Genomic DNA, 22,153 nt, shown 5'->3' on the forward strand with positions numbered 1-22,153 from the left:
GAAACTCTAACATTTCTCAAAGTGACTCCTGTTCTCAAAGTGACTCCTGCCCTTTTGATGCACATGCTATTTTTTGTTGTCATGTAGATGCTGTAAGTTTCAGTGCCACCTGTGTTATTCCCATCTGATTAATGAAGCTTCTTACATGTCAACGTAAACCAAAACACTAGGCGTATCAAGTCGGCAGTCCAAACAATCTGTAATCTATAATTCCTCTGATTAGAGGCCTGTGAATAGTGAGTTGGCCCTTACCTTTAAAAACTGTGGAGTGACTAATCGTACAGTAGCGACGAGGCAGACCTGCTCTTCCAGCGACGACTGCAGGGTTCTCGGTAACGTCAGCTCGAGGCCGTTACAAGAGGATGTAGGCACTACAAGAAAGCAGACAAGTCACTCTAAACAGTAAGGGACGGAGGTAGTATGTAAACCAACAAATCCCTCTACACCCATCTCGAAGAACGACCTGTGGGCATAAGAGGTACTTGGAATTATCTTCACCTTTATCATAATTATGTTTTATTTGTCACTTAGATAAAATAACTTAAGTCTTAACAACTATACATCATATTAATCATACTATCCATTGTGTCTTCTTTTTGTCACTCTATTACAAATTACTTCGATTCAATGACATCTCCATAACCGAGATAACAAAAAATAGTCTAGTTGTGGTGCACTAGTAATAACTGCTATCAGAGCTCATATAACGTTGCATGGCTAGATAGACCAGTAACCTGACTTGGATATATTCATTCATTCAGATGTATGAGACATTTAAGAGATTTTAGATTTCCATTTATAGTTAATTTTCAAGTCAATGTTGTGCTTAATGATGGATAGAGTTATTAAGAGTTCCTTTAAAGACAAACAATGTTCCATTTGTATCTGACTTTCCATTAACCTTAACTACAATAGAGTGTAAACTGACTAGCTCGGTTTTCAAGTGTTGTAAGTAAGAAATGTCAACCCCACATAGACATGAACAAAACCAATCTCCACCCACTCATCCCCAGTCCACATATGCACTCTCACCGAGAGAATAAAGAATATTATTTTTCTTGATGTAACCACACCAATGCCGGGGGGGAAAGTAACACTAGGGTACAGTGATTTACAATCAACAACATATGGTTTTTGTAATCCTAAACTTTTGTTAAGCAAGAAGGAGGTAGAGCATAACAGATGTTGACTGTTGTGGCCACCCATCAACTAGCAGCAAGCAATGCCAACATGTCTGGCTCTAGGGGTGCAGCATCAGCCATCATACTGACCATTTTTTATTTTATATGCCTAAATAGGTAGTAGCGGGCATCATATACATATTCACACACTCTCTCTCTTTCAAGAAATATTATCAACAGTAAGTTTCTGTGTTTGGAGTACACAACAGATCTTAGTGTAGCACCAAGCATAAACACCTATTGAAGAGGGGAAAGCTGCATAACATCTGTCTATTCAACATTCCAGCTACCTTCCAGCTATCTTGGTAAATGTGTCTGAAAGGAGGAGGTAGAATAGAGTGTTATAGAATAGATGTGACTGTTGCAGAATAGATAGCGCCTACCAAGCTATTCATCAGTTGCAACAGTCAGCAAAAAAAAAAAAAGACTAGTTCAAGGGACTGTTCTTTATCAACTCTGGTGATTCTTTTGCAACTTGCAGCTGTTCTTTGGAAATGTGTGGTTTAGCCCAAATACTTATCAAGGTCCAGATGGGCTTTGGCTATTTAAGAGGGACTATTTTGGGACCCTGGAAAATTCTTCCAACCGAGCACTGAATGAATACAAGGGAAAACAAATGTGAAATAAATTGATCAGAAGTTTATTGCTTCAATCTTCAAACCTTCTGAGAAGTTCATAAAACAGATTGAGAAAATGCTACCAAGGTGGACTCTAACTTAAACATGTGCAAATAAAAAAGGATGTCCAATAAAACAAATATAAACTAGCAGTTGAAGGTTGAGGCAATGTTAAAAGGAATGCAAGCATACTGAACCAATGTTGCCAACTTTTATCAATTTATGTCTCATAAACAAGGGAAAAAACAAAACCCTCACCATTGTTATGAAACTTGAAGTCTCCAACAAACTTCACATACTCATATATAGGCGGTTCCTTCGGGTCCATGTTACCTCTGGCTAGATGACAGCAGAACTCAATATGTGTCTCGCCTGAAAAAGACATGGTATCAACTAGCAAACCCTTCAAACACCATGGTTTTAACATTACCCAACAACAGATGAAACAAATTTACATTCAAGATAAACAACCCCTGCACATAAACACGATATATTGACTGATGCTGTTGAATTGTTAATGCATCAATCCGTCTTTCATTTTTTATTCCACTTGCACACAGCTTTAATTATATGTGCAATCCAATGTAGAAACTGCCGAAGAATAGAGCTATGGTTTAGATCAGAAAAAAAAAACATAATTATATAGTCAATGGCAAATAGTGTTGTCCCTTTTTTTGTTAGTTTCCAGTGGGTGAGGCAGGGGTTGATCTTCAGTGTAGTGTGAGACAGCATAATACTGCACATACACCTGAAGCATCTATTGATCTCCAAGGTGAACTCTATTGAAGAAGCTCCCTCAAAAGACATCAAAGCATGATTTTGATGAAATTTATTAATTAAGCCAGTCTGAACATTTTCTGAGACATTTCACCACAAAGAGATAGACTGTTTATCATAGAACAAATAGCAAACATTTGCATTTTTGCATCAGACGTTTAACCAATTCTGTCCAACTCCTTGGAGCCACTACTGTGGTTAATACAGATTACAGTGCATTCACGTCTTATTTTTACTCAGCACCATTTGCACTGAGTGAGCCATTAAGTAGTTCTCAGCCAAGAAAATAAATGAATGGTAGGTGAAGGACTTGTCTGTTTTGGATTGCTTGCTGTGAATGGAGCCAGTAAGGGGTAAATTACTGCAGACATAGCTCTGTGACAGTTTGCTATTTAGAGTTCTAAGCAGAGACTGAGACAGCAGCTACTCCCCATCACTCTTTCTCAGAAAGGCCCAATTGTAACACAGGATTAAGGTCATGGTCTTGAGTCCCTGATACTGCATTGCTCTGGATTACTGCACTAACCCAACAGTGATTAAAACTCTTAACTATGAAGCTAAGCTAGTGCCTATTATTAGCTAAAGGGCTAATCATAGAAACACACTAATCAGCAATCCAATAAACCGATGGACCCAAATTTGGCACTGTAAAAATAAGAGTAGGTTATGTTTACGGTAAAGTGGTGTCTCAGATGAATCCCGACGGGAACACTCGAAGCAAAAATGCTGGGGAAAAATACAGCTATATCAACAGTCAAGTGATGTGTCTGAGTGGCAGACTTGGATATCACTGAAGAATGTATGACTTCATATGAAAAAATTACTATCTTATGAAAATGGGGGGAGTCAGGGGGCCAAAAGTATGTCTTCATGCTCATACCACCTGATATGAAGAACCACTTACAAAGAAGGACAGTTAACTGTTGATAAGGCACAGTTGCACATCAGATTTGGCATTATTATAAATATTAAACGCCATCTTAACACAGACACGTATTGGTGGGACATGGCAGGTGGATAAAATATCTAGAGGCACATATGTTGTGTGCACATGCATGGTGGAAGAAGGCTTGGGTTACAGTAGAAAGGCACATGAGCTAGGAGTAGGTAAAACAACATGGGTCCAGTAAATAGGAAGTGAAGACACTACTCACTCTCAAGGAAGTCAGCGGTAATGGGGTCAGTCATCAGCATGTGGGATGACAGCAGCTTGTACACCTCCCCATGTTCTCGCTCCGGAAGGAAATTTAAGATATTTTGGTCCACCATATCTGACTGATACAAAAGTATAAATGAAGGATGGTTAGTACTCTGCCTTCACGCAATCTCTATGAAAAATTTCAGAGTACATGCCAACTGATCATGATGCCTAACCTGATAGTTATGATTTAGACAAGATTTTCCTCTATTAAAGTTCAGTCACATCATATTGTTTTGAAAAGTGTAGAAAAACAATAGTAGAGGAAAACAAGATTAAACAATATGATCATACCAGTACTTATCCTTTTAACAAATAATCACTAAATATAACCAAAATGAAAAATAAAAGAACAACTGATACTGCTGAATCATGAAAGAAAATTTAATAAAATTTGTCGTCTTAGTAATTTATTTTCATTCTATTAGGAGATGAGAATTTATTAAATGTCTCAAATTGTGCTGAAATTGCCAAGAATGTTGGTATAGAATTAGAAATCGAATCTCCAGGGACATTTTCTGTAATATTGCCACTGCAAGCTCAGGTAAACATTTTAAAGTCATTTGTTCACAAAATTTCCAACTTTTCATCAGTTCCCCATCCACCTCACACAATGTCCACACATTTAAGCTTTTGAATTTCAACATTTTTGCAAGAACCGGCAAGCTAGTATTACCAAGTGCTATTAAATTACCTCGTTTATGGAAAGAAATCTGCCAAACAGCAGTTTGAGTTTTAACTTTTTAACAGGCCAAGAATGATCTAGAAACCAGATGTAAAAATGGTGTTTCCAGAAAATGTTAAGAGAAGCAACAGTAAAAGTATTCATTTATTTATTTATCTATCAAGCAATCTATCTATCCTGTTTTTCCCCCAAAGATTGTGTCGTAACTCTCACTTACCGGTAAATGGCCAATGAGCGAAGACACACTGTCAGACACATATATGATGTTTCCATCTGTGGTTAATGCTACCAGGAACCCATCTAAAGCCTTTTGGAATAAAGGTCAAAGTTAGTTCTCTGGCTCATTACCTGAGCTGCAATAAAAGAGAAGCTTTATTGACACATATTAAAGACATTAGGCTTAAAATTTTTCTAACAAAATGTCAACCAGCTTAGAGTGTTCTGTCGGGACAGAGGTGTAGTTCTTGGCTTTACCTCCAGCATTAGCTGGGTGAACTCCTCATTACTGAGGAACGACGGCTTCCAGTCCTGTCTTATATCACAAGATTCATTCTGTGCTGTGATATCTAAGGGAGGTGAGGGGTGGGAGACAGGGAAGGGGCACATGTATTAACTGCTGATATGCATGAAACCACATGTACATTCTTATCATGATTTTTTTTAAAAAATGTTAAATCAGTCACCAAAACAGCATATGATCATACAACAGCTTCTCTGGAACCAGACACTATTGTATTATCGGTGCTTAATTTGTAAATGATTGTGTCCTGGAACACGATGGGCTGGTGATCCAGCAGATTGACTGTACGGGGAGCGGTCTCGGAGTGTATCAACACAACAGTATGGCAAACACATTGGACACCACAGTGGTGCTTTATATCGTCATGATGTGGGCAACATCGAACGGCTATACTATACTGACATTTTCCTACATTTCCCTCATGACTGTTATACCACATTTAAATATACTACGTTTATACCATGATATACCACGTTTAAATGATCACTTTTATTGCAAATCTAAAATGAAGCCTTTAAACACAATCAACTCATAACAATATCAAAACACAAATGCATAGATGATTAATATACCATATCTGAAAAAGAAAAAGAAAAAAATCACAATGTAACAGCAATCACCCATAACCACCCAGTAGCCCCCCATTAACTTTGTGGGGCGGCCATGGTAAGAGAAGCGAGCTTGTGACTGGAAGGTTGCCGGTTCGATCCCTGGACTGGCAGGAAAATGTGGTGGGGTGGGTGAATTAACAGTGCTCTCCCCTCCCAATACCCACGCCTTATGCCCTTGAGCAAGGCATTTAACCCCCCAAAAAACTGCTCCAGTGGAGCTGCTCAGTGGCAACCAGTGAAGACTGTGGTTGTACTGGGCAGTGCCCAAGTGTGAATGTGTAGAACCATGTGAATGTGTAGCAGGGCATTGCTGAAAAAGAGCACACATGCTCAGCCTACTACCCTGGGTAAATACAGGTTTGAAAGAAGAAGAAAAAAAACAGAGGGGACTACCAAATTATTCATCTCATCACCAATTCTAAAAACTAATAGCTGAAAATAATATAATTTTTTTTATCAAAATGCATGATTAATCCAGTCCTTAACTGTTAATTGAATGACTTTGTATACATTCTTGTATGAATAACCACATATGACTAACTTCACACACATTCAGGCGAATAAAAACAAAAATTTGCCACTGCCATTTGGCCATCCCAATGCCTGCAGCTGCTCTAATGGAAGCAGTTAGGTCACAGACCTGGTTTTTTTTGGGGGGTTTTTTGTGGAAAAAAATACAGCAACAAAAATTAACTTTGCTTGCCACAAGAGGTGGGGGATCATCACAAAGGAGGGGCCTCAACACACATGGTCCAAAACTGAAAGGTGCAAGCTCAAGCACAAATTAAGTAGTGTATATTTTGGAAATAAACATTGTGGAATGTTTCTATATGTCAAAGGCTTAAACATGTACTAGGATGTCTGTTTTTTGAATTGAAGGTAAAAATCCACAACTTAACATTTAAATAGGATCTTAACTTGAAGGAACATTGCAATTTCAAAGGCCCTGTATGCACTCGTTTTTGTAGTTGTGCTGAAATGTCCTTCTCTGTTACGACGGGTATAAAGTAACATTTAGGTTTTTCATAATGCATCGAGCCCTTGCATTTGCAGCAATAATGAAATAGTTGGCATTTTGTTTTAATGCCCTTGTTTATTAGTGCAGAGACAACCTTGCCATTGTTAAAAGTCAATGGTTATATCAGTCTATGGTTAGTACTGGAGTATGTCCACAATCATGTTTAAAGTTAAGCATGTTCACATGTGCAGTACATGAATGTGCATGTACAGATGCACACGCATTGAAAATCATTTATAAGTCACATGGCGATTCTAAAATGACAAAATGATTGTTGGCTAAAAAAGGCAATGTGTACACTTACCTTTCTGTTTCTGTAAGAAGTCAATAGTTCTCTGCAATATGGTCGACTTGTCCATCTTGCGCGGATGGCCCTGGCCCTGCAGCATGGTGCATAGTTCCTTGATGAGTACATTGAACTGGTCTCTTCGTTTCTTTTCCGATTTGTTACGTGATGCCCTTAACCAGTCAGGAGAGAAATACAATTACCAATCAGTAGGAATATTAGCAACAGTTCATCCCTGTCATTTAACTGGCCAGTAGGTGAAATTTTTGACATGTGAAGCATCTCTCGAACCTGGCCTCTAACTCACCAACAAATTTACATTTAGTCTTATGTTTAGCTCTACTATCTGTGTAGATTTGGGGTGGGGGCTGGCAACCCTCCAAAAATGTTTCAAAGTAAGTGCATCTAAAAATATATGCAAAAGACTTGGCACTTTTTTTTTAAATCAATATCACAATCCTCATTGGTAAGTCAAATGGCAAAATATAATTTTTCTGCACCCCCACTATAGATAGTGTCTCCCTCATAAACCTATCACCTAATATTGCCTATATGGTTTCATTCAAGTCAGGATTTCAGAAATTTCATAAACAGAGATGCAAGTAAGGCATGCTTCATCACCTTTAATGCGTTCAATCAAATCAATCTTTTAATTCATTAAAAGTATTTAAGTGTTTATGATGTGTCACCTTGCTTTTCTGAGTTGTTGGTGAGCTAAAAACATGAACCAGATGAGCTACCCAGTTTAGAATGTGCTTTCAGTACTAGGTCTACTTCCATTACAAACTTAAGACCATGATCTCATATCATTTTGTTCAGCACAAAGTCACATAACAGTTGTGCTTTGCATCGATGACACTATGTACGTCCCTGTTATTTATCTTTGAGCTCAAGGATCTTTGTTACAGTTACAGAGGGCAGCGGACCAAGACAGCAACAGTGCATTTAGCTGAAGACAGAACAACAAAAGGCAATTTCCGTAAAAAAAGAAAAAAGGAGTGAAATAGTGAGGGGGAAGATGGAAGAAGAGCAGCAACAGTCCTCAAAACAAGAACACCAAGTTTCTTCCATAATACCTGCAGAATGGATCAACATTAGAGTAAATACGAGTTTAAGACAGAACATGACTTTTTTTTGTGCTTTTTTTCCCCCTTAAGTAACCATGTTCCACAGCTCAAAATTTTCCATACATATCAGATTATATATAATTTTGTTAAAAGAAACACTCAACGGTAGAGAAAGTGCTCAACAAATAAGGAGCAAATTAATCCAGTGAGTCAAGTAAATTCTTTATGAGACAGTACAAGCCTGTTTCATGCCATAAGCAATCATGACTGCTATATGCTTATTGCTTATTTGTTGAGCACTTTCCCTACCATTGAGTGTTTCTTTGAACAAAGTTTTATAAATATATATATGTATATATTCCATCCATTCATTATCCAAACCACTTATCCTGCTCTCAGGGTCTCGCAGGGATGCTGGAGTCTATCCCAGCAGTCATTGGGCGGCAGGCCTGGAGACACCCTGGACAGGCCACCAGGCCATCACAGTGTGTGTGTGTGTGTGTGTGTGTGTGTGTGTGTGTGTGTGTGTGTGTGTGTGTGTGTGTGATTTTCCCCTTTTTCTCCCCAATTGTACCCAGCCAATTACCACACTCTTCCGAGCCGTCCCGGTCATTGCTCCACCCACTCTGCCGAGCCGGGGAGGGCTGCAGACTACCATGTGGCCAGCCGCCAAGAAGCCAGCTGCTTCTTTTCACGTGACAGTGAAGCCTTTCGCCAGAGGGACGTAGCACGTGGGAGGATCATGCTATTCCCCCCAGTTCCCCCTCCCCCCTGAACAGGCACCCCGACCGACCAGAGAAGGCGCCAGTGCAGCAACCAGGACACATACCCACATCCGGCTTCCTACCCGCAGACACGGCCAATTGTGTGTGTCTGTAGGGACGCCTGGTGATCCCCGTGTTGGTAGGCAACGGAATAGACCGCCACGCTACCCGGACTCCCCAGTACGTCTGTACTTCTGATGTTTAAAGACGAATACATCATCAGTGGCTGGAGGTGGCTCTGGACTCCTGCAGTACTGGTGTGAATAATGCAAGAGCAAACCCCATATGTAGAACACTCCAATTGTGCATTGCACTTAGTTATTAGGACTGTTGACGGTGTTTGACAAATACGTCTGACACACACAGACAGCCACACATTAAAACCAAAGGGGTCAGAGCACAGCAGCAGCAGGAGTTGCAGTGTTCCTTTTAGGGACAGACAAAAGGTTCAAACCCACAACCTTCCATTTAGGTGATGTTCTCTCTTGTCAACAAGCCACCTTGCCCAATTTTTTTAAACTTTGCCCACTCAGCGAGAAAACTCTTCATATGTGATGGACAAACATCTCCTTAAAATACTGTGTCACATTACGCACTTTGACATTAGTTCCTTTAGAGCAGTTATTTTAAAGGAGAGTTTTGATATCTTATCAAAAGTGTGTGTACATGGCTACTGTAGGTGTAACAACTCTCATATTTTGTCAGTTTTATCACTATACAATAGCAAAGCAGTTGTTTAATGTATTATTCTATGCACAGAGGATTTTATTTTTGGACAGGAACATTGTAAAGTTACAAGCACGTGTATACACATGTATACCTTTCTATGCATTGTAATGGCTGTTGAGTTTAATTTCTGGATGCATCTAAGAAAAATATGTGAAATAAAATAAAGTTATGATCATGTAAAATATAGCCAGGGATTTATGGAGAATATTCTCATTTGAAACTACTACAATTTACTTTGTGTAACAATCCCATTGATTTTGAAGGATAACATGACAACATTAAATTACTTTAGATTTAAATAATGGAGAAAAACATTACTACTGTGGATTAAAACAATTATTAAAATTAAAAAGACTATGGCTACACAAAGCTCAGCCTCCTCTTTAAGAGAGGAAACAGAAACAAATAAAATAATGATAATAAGAATAATAAGAATAAGAATAATCAGTAAATAAAAGTAACATCTTGTCATTTTAGCAGGTTATCTGCATTTCTTATCAAAATGTGAGTGCTTGAATCGTATTAATTCTTTACTACAGTCTTTGCAGTAAAAGTGTCTGTTTATATTAATGATAATCCTTGGAAAAGTTTCAGCCAAGTAGGGAATGACGACTTCTATTAATTTTACTGACAAAGAAGAATAGACATAAAAGCTATTTTTTGAAAAAGAAAATTAAAGTTTGATCAGTTTGAAATTATATAAAAGTATCAATTATTTTGTCTACAGAGATTAAGTTAAAATGAGCAAACAAAGTATAAATAAATTCACAATTCACATGAGGAAATCTATGGCCTCTTACAAGAACATACCAAACAGATTGACTCTCACATTTTGTGTATCTGAAATTTTACCAGCCCTGGAGCATTTACCAATGGCCAAAAAAAAATCCTCTTTTTCATTTTTCCATGTCTTCCTTCCTGTCTTCTGTACAAACTTCACACTCAATCAAGATGCTTGCAAATCATTTACACACGTATATTTAAAAAGTCATAGCAACTAACACAAACAAACACAAAATGGGGTACCTTTTTGCCCTATCTTTCTCATCTTCATCCATTAAGTCTTCCACACAGCTGTTGGTGCTGCAGAAAAAAAGAGAAGAAGTTGAATTTTTTTTCCCGCTTATTGTGTTTTCGAGCGATTAGGATATACTGCCTAGTTTAAACAGCTGTAAAATATCATTACCAGATATTTTGAGGGGACTTGCTTCCACAGACATAATACACATTTCACCCCAATTGTGCTTGGCATTAGCATGCACCATGAATATCAGGATTTTGTCCAAATGGTGCCAACAAAACTCAATGTCTAAATGCACCAAAGTTGCTTAGCATCCGATAACGCAAACCACCTCAGAAGGTTGTCAGAAACTAACTGTGGTCAAATTGAAAGTCATGCAAATACAGTAGTGTTCCTGTTCACGTACAATGACCTAGTTAACAGAAGAAAACGTGACACACAGCAGCAAGCCATTACTTTTACAGACACCACTGCAAATGGTGTATGTGCTGAATGGTTGATCAATACAGCAGTAAAACGTGAATTAAATAAAAGTTGTGTTTGTAAATGTTTAATAGCTCACTAAAAACCCACTGACGATATACATGTTTATACTTTATAAATATAAAGTTTGGCCCACGGTTATCTAAACAATTGAATAACCCCTGAAAGCTCACAGCTAAGTTGCTCCTATAAACGTACGGGTGAAGTAAGCCTTCAAATATGCAAACAAAGAAGACACAAAGAGCAAACATGTATTCTTTTAATTACAGAAATTAAACAAAACACTTATGTTTAACTTGTGTTAAATGTCATGAAACCCCAAATTTGCTAAATTTACCGACAAACGGGATTCTACAATTCCTTGTGCCAGTGCTCACACAGAAGCCCATTTTAGGCAGAAAAAAAACACAAAACGGTGTACATAAATGGTTATAGAGAGGACATGGGTCTACGTCATCATAGTTATGCATCCATTCAAAAACCCAATTTATCTAAATGTTACAGCATTGAATAGCATGTGAATGTGGGCCTATGTAATTATTGCATTCCTTCCCTGATGTTTTGTTGAGTTACACCCACAACACCTGAAAACAAAGTTCATCAGCATATTGTAGTTACCCGCAACTAACCCCCCTCTAAAACCACACCCGGCACACTCAACAGGGCTGCACCACACAGGCACACTGAGACCTGCGTTACTGTCATCCACCTAAAATCTCCTACCCGCCTGACAGTTACCTAACACCTGCAACATCCACCCAACATTGGCATGCACAACATGACAACACAACTATGCTACCACAATGCAAATACAATACAAAACAAAACAACTTTATTAATCCCGCTAGGGGCAATTTGTTTGGAGCAGCTTGTTGTACACAAAAACACAGTAACATGCAAACAATCAAATAACACAAATAATGAACAATAACACTCCAGGGAGCAGAGGAGATGGTAAGAGAGAGGAGTGTAGGGGCAAGTGTGCATGTGTGTGTTTTTGCATGTCTGCTGATGGGCAAGGTTGCAGCACATCATTTTACCCTGGCTTGGTTAAGGGGAGAGGAGAGGGATCAGCATTTAAAAGGACTTGTTTTTTTAACCAACTCTTAAAAGCCAGCTTATTTCTAAATAGAAGACGGTCACTGGTTGTGATGAGACCAGAATGCTGGCCACAATCTAAACTAGATGAGAATGTAATAATGGCATCTCTTGTTTTTATTGTTGTTAAGGATGGCTAAAAATGCCTTGCCTAGCTAAACTTGGGAAAAAAATCCCCACTGAAATCGAGTTCTGATAAATGCCAATTACAAAAAAAATCAAATCACAAAATCACAATGTAATGATTGAAAAATCCTGTGAAACAACATACATATTTAACAACAACAATACAATAATTATGATAATAATAATAATAATTATGTAAGAAATGTAACCTCATTGCAAAGGGAGTCTCATGTCTCATATATATATATATGTTTATACACACACTCAGACTATCCCAAATAGCTTGTTTCCTTAATTTAGCCTCGTTTGTCGTGATTTATGAGGGATAATCTGTTTATATGCACTCTCTGGTATGTAGGATACTTTGTCAGACTTTCCCCTCCATCTGTACAGACATTTTCTCGTTTTCTCGAGAGGTCTAAAGATATGGTTAAAGCAAGAACTTCTAATCTAGTCACTTCTAATTTGGTTTATTGTTGTGCCTCGATTTCATCTCTCTCTCTCTCTCTCTCTCTCTCTCTCTCTCTCTCTCTCTCTCTCTCTCTCTCTCTCTCTCTCTCTCTCTCTCTCTCTCTCTCTCTCTCTCTCTCTCTCTCTCTCTCTCTCTCTCTCTCTCTCTCTCTCTCTCTCTCTCTCTCTCTCTCTCTCTCTCTCTCTCTCTCTCTCTCTCTCTCTCTCTCTCTCTCTCATAGATGTGTATTGCAGAATATGCCGGGGGAATGTGGCTTTGGCTAAAATAAAGAGTGTGACTACAACATGCAGGGGTGGTAATGGAGGGTATGCAGGGGAATGCTGTGTAGCGAGTGCACTCACAGGACTTTACTATATATAGCGTTATTTTATACTGGGACCAGTTTTCACACTAAACAAAGAAATTTGCAGTTGACATTGCTATTTAAATGAGCACAATATTTGAATGATAGGGACTGACATATTTTTGCTTTGTCTACAGCTAGCGAATAAATAACCTCAGTAGCTACATATAATCTGCCCTACTCTATCTCCTCCTTACTTGTTAAAGGAATAAGCAGTGTCTATTTTCAATTGCAAATCAAAATACATTTTCTTTGGTGTTGGTGTGGTTATATTGCATTACATAAAAATCATACTTTCTGTTCTCTCAGTAAGAGACCGTATATGCACCAGGTGAGGGGATGGAGGGCTGGTAGAAATGGGTAAAGAAAAAAAATTTTTTTTTTCTTGTCTTGTTTTAGATTCCTTATTGCCTACCTCTACAGGAAGGGGGACAATTTTAAAAGTAAACCATTGTTATTTCCATCCTGAAGGCTTATAGTCATGTGACAACAAATAAATGGAGTAACAAATCACCTGTACTCCTACCTTGGGCTTTCACTAGCACAACTAGACAGAACTAGACAGACAAGGCAGAACAATGACAAAGGATGGTGGTACCAGTAGCAACTTTTGCAATATCCTTATCACTTTTGACACATAGCTTTGTGATCATGATTGTGTCCATACTTAAGAGCAGACCTTAAGAACATTAAACAAATCAACATGTCTAGAGGCCTGCAGCTATGATATCAAAAATGAGAATATACATGGTAAAAAGGGCTAGAAAACAAAATTAAACATGTGCATCAGCATCCTCAACCAGGACAACCCTGATATTCCATTCAGGTTTTTCATAACCAGGATAAGAACTTTTCCTAAATCATTGTAAATGGGATGTGATGGTTACATGTTCAATCTCCAAACCAGAGAATAAAAGCAACCAAAATGTTTATCAGTATGGATCCACAAGCAAACATAATCATGCTAGCCCAAATCTAGAAATTTAAATATTCAAGGCTGATAGTTTATAATTAATCATAGTGAGGGAGGGCTGAACAATGTATTGTTTCAGAATTGACATTGCAATATAAATGTGCAATAGTCACATTGCAAAGAATGCATTGCAAGGCAAACTGAACCGGTCAGTCATGTTGGGCTAAAACTCTTACTGCTTGATCGAAAATGAAATCTAGCAAGGTCTGCTTTTTTATGACTACTCTTGCAAGAAAATATTCTGGCTCATCTGACAAATAATGTAATTGAGTCTGATTGAATGACTTCTTGGACAACTACCTTATTTCCTGGCTCTAAATCACCTCCATCACTGCTGGACTGATACATTCTTTATGCAAACGGAGCCTTGAAAGATAAAAGCTGCATTTATCTGGTGAAATCATTGCAATGAGGATTTTTTTTTCAACATCAATCAGCCCTAAAATGAGACATCACTTATATAATTACCCATTATATAATTCAAGTGCTTAATTGTTATTTACAGAAAACACATTTAGTAGAAGCATACTGCACAAGAAAAACAAATGTAAATCAGAAAGTCGAGTAAACTGGTACTGGTTACTCACTCCCATTCCCTCCGGCTGGATGGACAGGAGCCACCAAAGTCGGAAATGTTGTCCATAGTCACTCCCTTTCCCAACCAGGCCCTTTCTGAAGTCTTATAAATCCCATCCGCGCAGACAGTATTGGAAACGTCTTGGAAAAAGACTACCAGTCACCAGCCCCTCGCCCCTTCTTTGAGTCCACCAAAGAAACTCCAAAACCTGCAAAGCAAATATAATTCATTAAAACAATTCCAACCAGGTTGTGTTTGTATATATGACTACCATAGGCCATAATGTAGAGGATGTGTAAACTCAAAACTTTTGTTGGCATATGTAACATTAAGCACTGTCGGTTTCTTGAAGATGGCTACCAGAACCTTGAAAATATGCACTCCTTTTTTTCCCTTTTTTTTTTCTGTGTGAATGATGTCTGCAAGTGCTGGAAACTGCTGTGTACCGGAGTCAAATTCCTCGTGTGCGTAAATACACTTGGCCAATAAAGTTGATTCTGCTTCTGATTTTTCTGTACGTATATCTTTGCACTATCCTCAAATTGCTAAACAGATTCAAACAAGCACGATATTTCCATCGAACTAAAACAAAAACTGAATAAATACATACATAAATGCGTTGTATTCTGTCATCAGTTTAAAATGATAGCAACTGAGTTATCTTTATGTGAAGGCTTTAGCATGCATTTTACAATGCATTATCCCTCGTTGGTTTCCACCTGGATACAGCAGTTCAGTGCTAAAGAAGTACAGTGCACAGGAGGGGCTCCTTTGACCTAGAAAAATGCCAGAGGCAGACATTTCTTTTGATAACCCACCATAACAAAGCAGGCAGAGGAGCAACCTCATTCACATCCACTGAATAAAAGAAGCTTAACAACACGAAGAAAACACCTCTGGGACTCCTAAAAGTCTTTATCTATGGCAAATAAAAAAGAACTTAAATGGACTAGCCTTGGCCAACTGCAGACAAACAAGCACACACTGTTATCAAAACAATGTCTGAATTGGGCTACAATTCAGAAGGGGGGGGGTTACATGTATAGGAAGAGGTAGGCTATTTCAGACTTCCTTTAAGGTTGGACTGAGTGGTGACAGCCCGGGTGTCCAACTAATGCTAGTCTCCTAAATGCTAATCAATTTAACCAAGAAGATACAGCTTTGTAAGCCTAATTTAAAGCATTTGACTATATTCATACAAAATAGGGGATTAAAGAAAGAAAAAAAAACGGTAAAAAGGTTCCAAGCTGTCATCACTTCAAATTACAATGTTTCCTGTAGCAGAACAAGCAAACATGACATACCTCTTTCAGTCAATCCCGATTTAAATTGACGGTTGGTTTTGATGGTTGGTGGCATGTTTTATTAAATAAACCTCTGTATGGCTGACAGTGGTTACTCTGTGCCCATTTCCTTTGGGAAGTGGCCTCAGGGGGAACCACCATGGTTATTAATTTTGGATTGCTCTCTCAATCTAAATAATACCCACTTTTAGAAGAATAATACCAGAGGGGATGTATAACAGTTAGCTGGATGCAATCAAAAGGGAATAATTAGTCAAAAAGATTTCATGTCTGTCTATCCAGTGAGTCTGGCCTCTAAGGATTCTTGTCCTTATACAACCCCAAACTGCAGCAGCATCATGTGAGTACGGGTTGGAATAGGCCACAACACATTTTTATCCCGTTTGCTACTGGAAGAGGATTCATTACAAATGGGGAAGCCAGGTGATTTGAATGTAGGATATATATGTTTGTAGCAAGGGGTTTAGTATCCACTTTGCCTTTAAGCAACACTCCATTGTGATACGAATGGATGGGCCAGGCACAACTATATTTACCATGTCTTCCAGCACTCCCTTAACTAAAGGTCGATGGCCACTAGTGGGGACATTTTGCTCCCAAGCGGCAGCAACTGCGCTATTAGCTATGATTTGAATGATATGATATTGTTTATTAGAAAATTAGGAATTTCATGTAGAAAAACTGAATTCTGGTTAAACGGTCATAAATACAACCAATTTTTAATGGGTAGGTGTGTTGCTCCTGCTAAGGAGTTCACTTAATAAGGTGCTATGACATTTGCTTTTGGCTGAAATAAGCTAACATTTGTACATTCACACTGATGAATTTTGTCAGTTTGTGGGAATGCAATGAAAGGGAAGAGGAGTGATGAGAGGTTTCTTTTGTAAACTGATCTCTGGCTTTAGGTCGAGGAGGTTGATTTACACGAGCACTCCAGTCAATTGGTGTTTTTCATGGTCATCCTGCGGCTTCTCAACAATAGCTCGTTAGGGACAGTCTATACAAAACTCACCACGTTATTGGAGCTGAATTTTCTTTGGGGAAAAAATACATTCCATTAAATATCCAAAACAGCCTGAAATTTTGACCATTTTGTTGCTGGCCTATTTTCAATTAGACTTTTTTAACATTAGCTATATGCAAAACTGACCAATATTGTAAATTGTAGAGATGTGGCAATATCACTTTTTTATTGCCAATACCAATTCAAAGTACAGATCTTAAAGTTTCAGCCGAGTACCAATCTGATCCATTACTTTTTGTTGCTGAACAGTTCAGACTTATACCATTAATTTGGTGTCAATGGGCAAAATAACTGAAATAGAATCAAAATTTTCACCATTGAAGAAATACAGGCTTTATGGGACAGAAATGCAATAAATCAAGCCATTTTGCTTTAATTAATGACATTTTACTCATGGCTTTCGGTATTGGATTTTAGTCATCGGTAAAGTCTCCAATACCAGTACTCCTCCATATTGGCCCAGTTTTGGCCCGATATCTGATACCAGTATCAGTACAGCCCTTGTAAATTCTGAGTGTAAGATATGGAATATTTAATTTTCTTTCTCCATCTAGTCAAGTCAATTTTATTTATATAGCCCAATATCACAAATTACAAATTTGCCTCAAGGGGCTTTACAACAACACAACATCCTGTCCCTTAGACTCTCGCATTGGATAAGGAACAACTCCCCCAAAAAAACTCTTTAACAGAGAGAAAAGATAGGAAGGAACCTCAGGGAGAACAACAGAGGAGGGATCTCTCTCCCAAGACGGACAACGTGCAATGGATGTTGTGTTTACACAAAAAAAAAAATCTACAAAAAATGTACACAAGAAAAGCACACTGAAAGAGCAGCCTTTGTTCTTCTATATGTCTTTCACCATACAACTGGGTTATATTTTAGATGTCACAGCTTGAACACCTGTAACTTGATATAAGTTCTCTTCCAACACATGCATGCTACTGTGGCCTACTAGATTAGCTTTCTGACTATATTTCCTAGGAGAGAGCTATGGCAAAATTAGAAGATGAAGTCCATGTGTCCCCAGCACAGGATAAAACATTTTCAACAATTATTAGCTGTTGCTAAATATTGCTCAAGTGAGGGCGTCCGGGTAGCATAGCAGTCTATTCTATTGCCTACCAACACGGGGCTCAACAGTTCGAATACACGTGTTACCTCCGGCTCGGTCGGGCATCCCTACAGACACAATTGGCCGTGTCTGCGGGTGGGAAGCCAGATGTGGGTATGTGTCTTGGTCGGTCGGGGCACCTGTTCGGGGGGAGGGGGAACTGGGGGGCATAGTGTGATCCTCCCACGCGCTATGTCCCCCTGGAGAAACCCCTCACTGTCAGGTGAAAAGAAGCAGCTGGCGACGCCACATGTATCGGAGGACACATGTGGTAGTCTGCAGCCCTCCCCGGATCGGCAGAGGGGTGGAGCAGCAACCGGGATGGCTCGGAAGAGTGAGGTAATTGGCCAAGTACAATTGGGGAGAAAAAGGGGGGAAATAAAAAAAAATATATATATACACTACCGTTCAAAAGTTTGGGATCACCCAAACAATTTTGTGTTTTCCATGAAAAGTCACACTTATTCACCACCATATGTTGTGAAATGAATAGAAAATAGAGTCAAGACATTGACAAGGTTAGAAATAATGATTTGTATTTGAAATAAGATTTTTTTTACATCAAACTTTGCTTTCGTCAAAGAATCCTCCATTTGCAGCAATTACAGCATTGCAGACCTTTGGCATTCTAGCTGTTAATTTGTTGAGGTAATCTGGAGAAATTGCACCCCACGCTTCCAGAAGCAGCTCCCACAAGTTGGATTGGTTGGATGGGCACTTCTTTGAGCAGATTGAGTTTCTGGAGCATCACATTTGTGGGGTCAATTAAACGCTCAAAATGGCCAGAAAAAGAGAACTTTCATCTGAAACTCGACAGTCTATTCTTGTTCTTAGAAATGAAGGCTATTCCATGCGAGAAATTGCTAAGAAATTGAAGATTTCCTACACCGGTGTGTACTACTCCCTTCAGAGGACAGCACAAACAGGCTCTAACAGGTACTATTTAATGAAGATGCCAGTTGGGGACCTGTGAGGCGTCTGTTTCTCAAACTAGAGACTCTAATGTACTTATCTTCTTGCTCAGTTGTGCAACGCGGCCTCCCACTTCTTTTTCTACTCTGGTTAGAGCCTGTTTGTGCTGTCCTCTGAAGGGAGTAGTACACACCGGTGTAGGAAATCTTCAATTTCTTAGCAATTTCTCGCATGGAATAGCCTTCATTTCTAAGAACAAGAATAGACTGTCGAGTTTCAGATGAAAGTTCTCTTTTTCTGGCCATTTTGAGCGTTTAATTGACCCCACAAATGTGATGCTCCAGAAACTCAATCTGCTCAAAGAAGTGCCCATCCAACCAATCCAACTTGTGGGAGCTGCTTCTGGAAGCGTGGGGTGCAATTTCTCCAGATTACCTCAACAAATTAACAGCTAGAATGCCAAAGGTCTGCAATGCTGTAATTGCTGCAAATGGAGGATTCTTTGACGAAAGCAAAGTTTGATGTAAAAAAAATCTTATTTCAAATACAAATCATTATTTCTAACCTTGTCAATGTCTTGACTCTATTTTCTATTCATTTCACAACATATGGTGGTGAATAAGTGTGACTTTTCATGGAAAACACAAAATTGTTTGGGTGATCCCAAACTTTTGAACGGTAGTGTATATATATATATATATATATATATATATATATTGTTCAAGTGAGGAATCTTCAATGAGAATAAAAGAAACCGTATAATGTGTGCATTAAATCAATGTTTTTCAATTTTCAGGGTAACTGTGTTCCTTGAAAGTTACAACTGTGATTATTAAGCTTTCATTTTATCACGAGTATATATAAAAAAAGAAAACAATACTCATTAAAAATTGGAAGCCCAATCCAAGTAAGGGTTCTTGTGTAAAGCTTCAGCCTGTTTTCTTTGACTTGAATTTTTCAGCAAACACAAAAAGACCAATATTCTGCCAGAGAGCAAAACCTTAAAGTGAATTAAATTTCATTGTGCCCAGTGAGGCTGTTCGTCAACTAATTGAATATGGCTGGTAACTCTTGTGACCACATGAAATAAGCCACATGTAGGATTTTGTTATATTTCACTCTCAATGTTATTATAATGGCAAAAATGGGTTTCTCATATTCTTGTAAAATCAAGAAAGACAGACAGCGAATTAAACAAGCAAACATGAAGGAAAGCAGGTAGGCTAAGGAATGAGTCAGAGGATAAGCTAACCAAATTTCTTTACATTGATTCTATTTAAATCTATATTTCCACAAGATGCCTGAAGGGAAAAGTTATGAAACCTAAAGAAAATTTGCAATTACACTGAATAATCAAGAATCGAGAGTCAAACAGAAGATTTGGTTTGCTGGCCCTACAGTTATGTTTAGACATGACACAGGCCCTCTGCTGATTATCTAGCTTTGCCCAGAGCTCATCCATGGCTCCATGCTGAACTGGCTTTCAGCCTCACACCGGCCTCCAGCAACAGAAGGAGATACAAATGTGAATAAATGTAAAACTCGGTTTTGCCTGACAAATAAAAGGACAAATAGAAAGAAAAGACAAATTTCTAATAGCAATATTTTGAAAATGCTTGACCATCCTGGACCCATAGTTTCCTGTGTTCACATGAATAAGGCAAAAATATGACAATATAGAGAAATTCTTCAAAAAGGACGAAGAAACAAAATCATTTGTGTGTGTGTGTGTGTGTGTGTGTGTGCGTGCATGCGTGCGTGCGTGTGTGTGTGTATGTGTGCATATTTATTCAGATTAACTTGTGGGAACCAATTTCAGTTTTTAACAATGAGAGTATTTTTGCTAAATGAAGGCATTTTAGCCAGTCGTCACTTCTTCAAGGGTCTATTTCAGGGTTAAGATTTGGGTTCAGGGTTAGGTTAAGGTTAGGGTAAGGGTTAAGGTCATACATGTATGTCTGATGGTAAGGGTTAGGGGCTAGGGGCTAGGGAATGAATGTGGTCAATGAAGGTCCTCACAAGTTCAAGAAAAATCAGCTTTTGTGTGTGGGTTTGTATATGGAGGCAGCAACCTGCTTTCTTCTGCCAACCTGTCGCATCGCGCATATTGTTGTATACTGTACTGATTGTAAAGCCCTTCGGGACTACCTTGTGAGTTTGGGCTATACAAATAAACTTGACTTAAAATAGGAGAATAAAATATACGAGTTGTTCTTAAAATCCATATATATTGAAAAAATGTTGACATTCAAACATTTTGGACATTGTTGAGAATGATGAAGGTCTTCATTAACTCAACTGAGACTGCAATTCTCACTTTATACCTAAAAGGTTTCCACAAGTAAATGAGAAAATATTTTTGAGAAAATGAGAAATATGAGAAAAATGAAAAATTGGAAAAATTAGAAAACTGTTTGACTCATTTTTGAGTTCATGACAAACGTAAAATAAGGTGACTGCTGAATTCATTCTTGACCTTCTGCAAAATCAGTCAAGATTCAGCCTCACATGTAAACCCACATTATCTGACTGTATTGAGGTTAAACCACACCTTGCAATGTATAGAGTTTAAAAAACAACAGGGTCTTGTTACACGTAGGCCCTGAGGGGTTCAACCTTAAATTGGCTACCTGAACTCATGACAGAGGAGTCAATATACTCTTGTTCAAAGTCATGACCAAACCTGCTTATTACCCTCCCATTAAAAGGGATGGAGATGCATGTTCTCTTGTAATCTGACAACAAATGGATTACTCAGGGGGCCTAAACTTCCGAGAAGGATCTCATTAAAAGTAGAAACTGTTTAATTTATTAAGTCACTTGTTATTCTTACAGAGCTGTGACTTTAGTTGTAACTATAGGGTGCACATCGTTTCTGCCTCAATTTACTTTTCTTTCTGACTATGACATACACTGATGACCAAGTGCCTAATATGCTGTTAGTCCTCCATGTGCAGCCAAAACAGCGCTGACCCATCGAGGCGTGGACTCTAAAAGCCCCCTGAAGGTGTCCTGTGGGATCTGGCACCAAAACATTCACAGCAGATCCTTCAAGTCCTGTAAATTGTGAGGTGGAGCCACCATGGCTTGGACTTGTCAGTCCAGCACATCCCACAAATTCTCAATCAAATTAAGATCTGGAGAACCCAGGCCAGGGCAACACCTTGAACACTTCAAACATGATCCTCAAACCATTCCCAAATAATGTGTGCAGTGTGGCAGGGTGCGTTATCCTGCTGAAAGAGGCCCCTG

General features: G+C 38.6%; 1 protein-coding gene across 1 annotated transcript in view; it reads right to left on the reverse strand.

The window, feature by feature from the left end:
• Positions 1 to 22,153, reverse strand: part of npas2 (neuronal PAS domain protein 2) — a 74,291-nt gene that overhangs the window by 17,955 nt on the left and 34,183 nt on the right. The window contains exons 2-9 of the mRNA XM_056285385.1: positions 14,557 to 14,754; positions 10,480 to 10,536; positions 6,912 to 7,066; positions 4,933 to 5,024; positions 4,676 to 4,765; positions 3,730 to 3,850; positions 2,057 to 2,170; positions 253 to 371 (exon numbers count right to left, since the gene is read on the reverse strand). Of these exons, the coding sequence (XP_056141360.1) occupies positions 253 to 371; positions 2,057 to 2,170; positions 3,730 to 3,850; positions 4,676 to 4,765; positions 4,933 to 5,024; positions 6,912 to 7,066; positions 10,480 to 10,536; positions 14,557 to 14,612 (804 nt within the window). The 5' untranslated portion in view covers positions 14,613 to 14,754. The remainder of the gene's footprint in view (positions 1 to 252; positions 372 to 2,056; positions 2,171 to 3,729; positions 3,851 to 4,675; positions 4,766 to 4,932; positions 5,025 to 6,911; positions 7,067 to 10,479; positions 10,537 to 14,556; positions 14,755 to 22,153) is intronic.

The sequence above is a fragment of the Lampris incognitus genome, chromosome 8 (assembly GCF_029633865.1).
Source record: "Lampris incognitus isolate fLamInc1 chromosome 8, fLamInc1.hap2, whole genome shotgun sequence".
Lineage (NCBI taxonomy): Eukaryota > Metazoa > Chordata > Actinopteri > Lampriformes > Lampridae > Lampris > Lampris incognitus.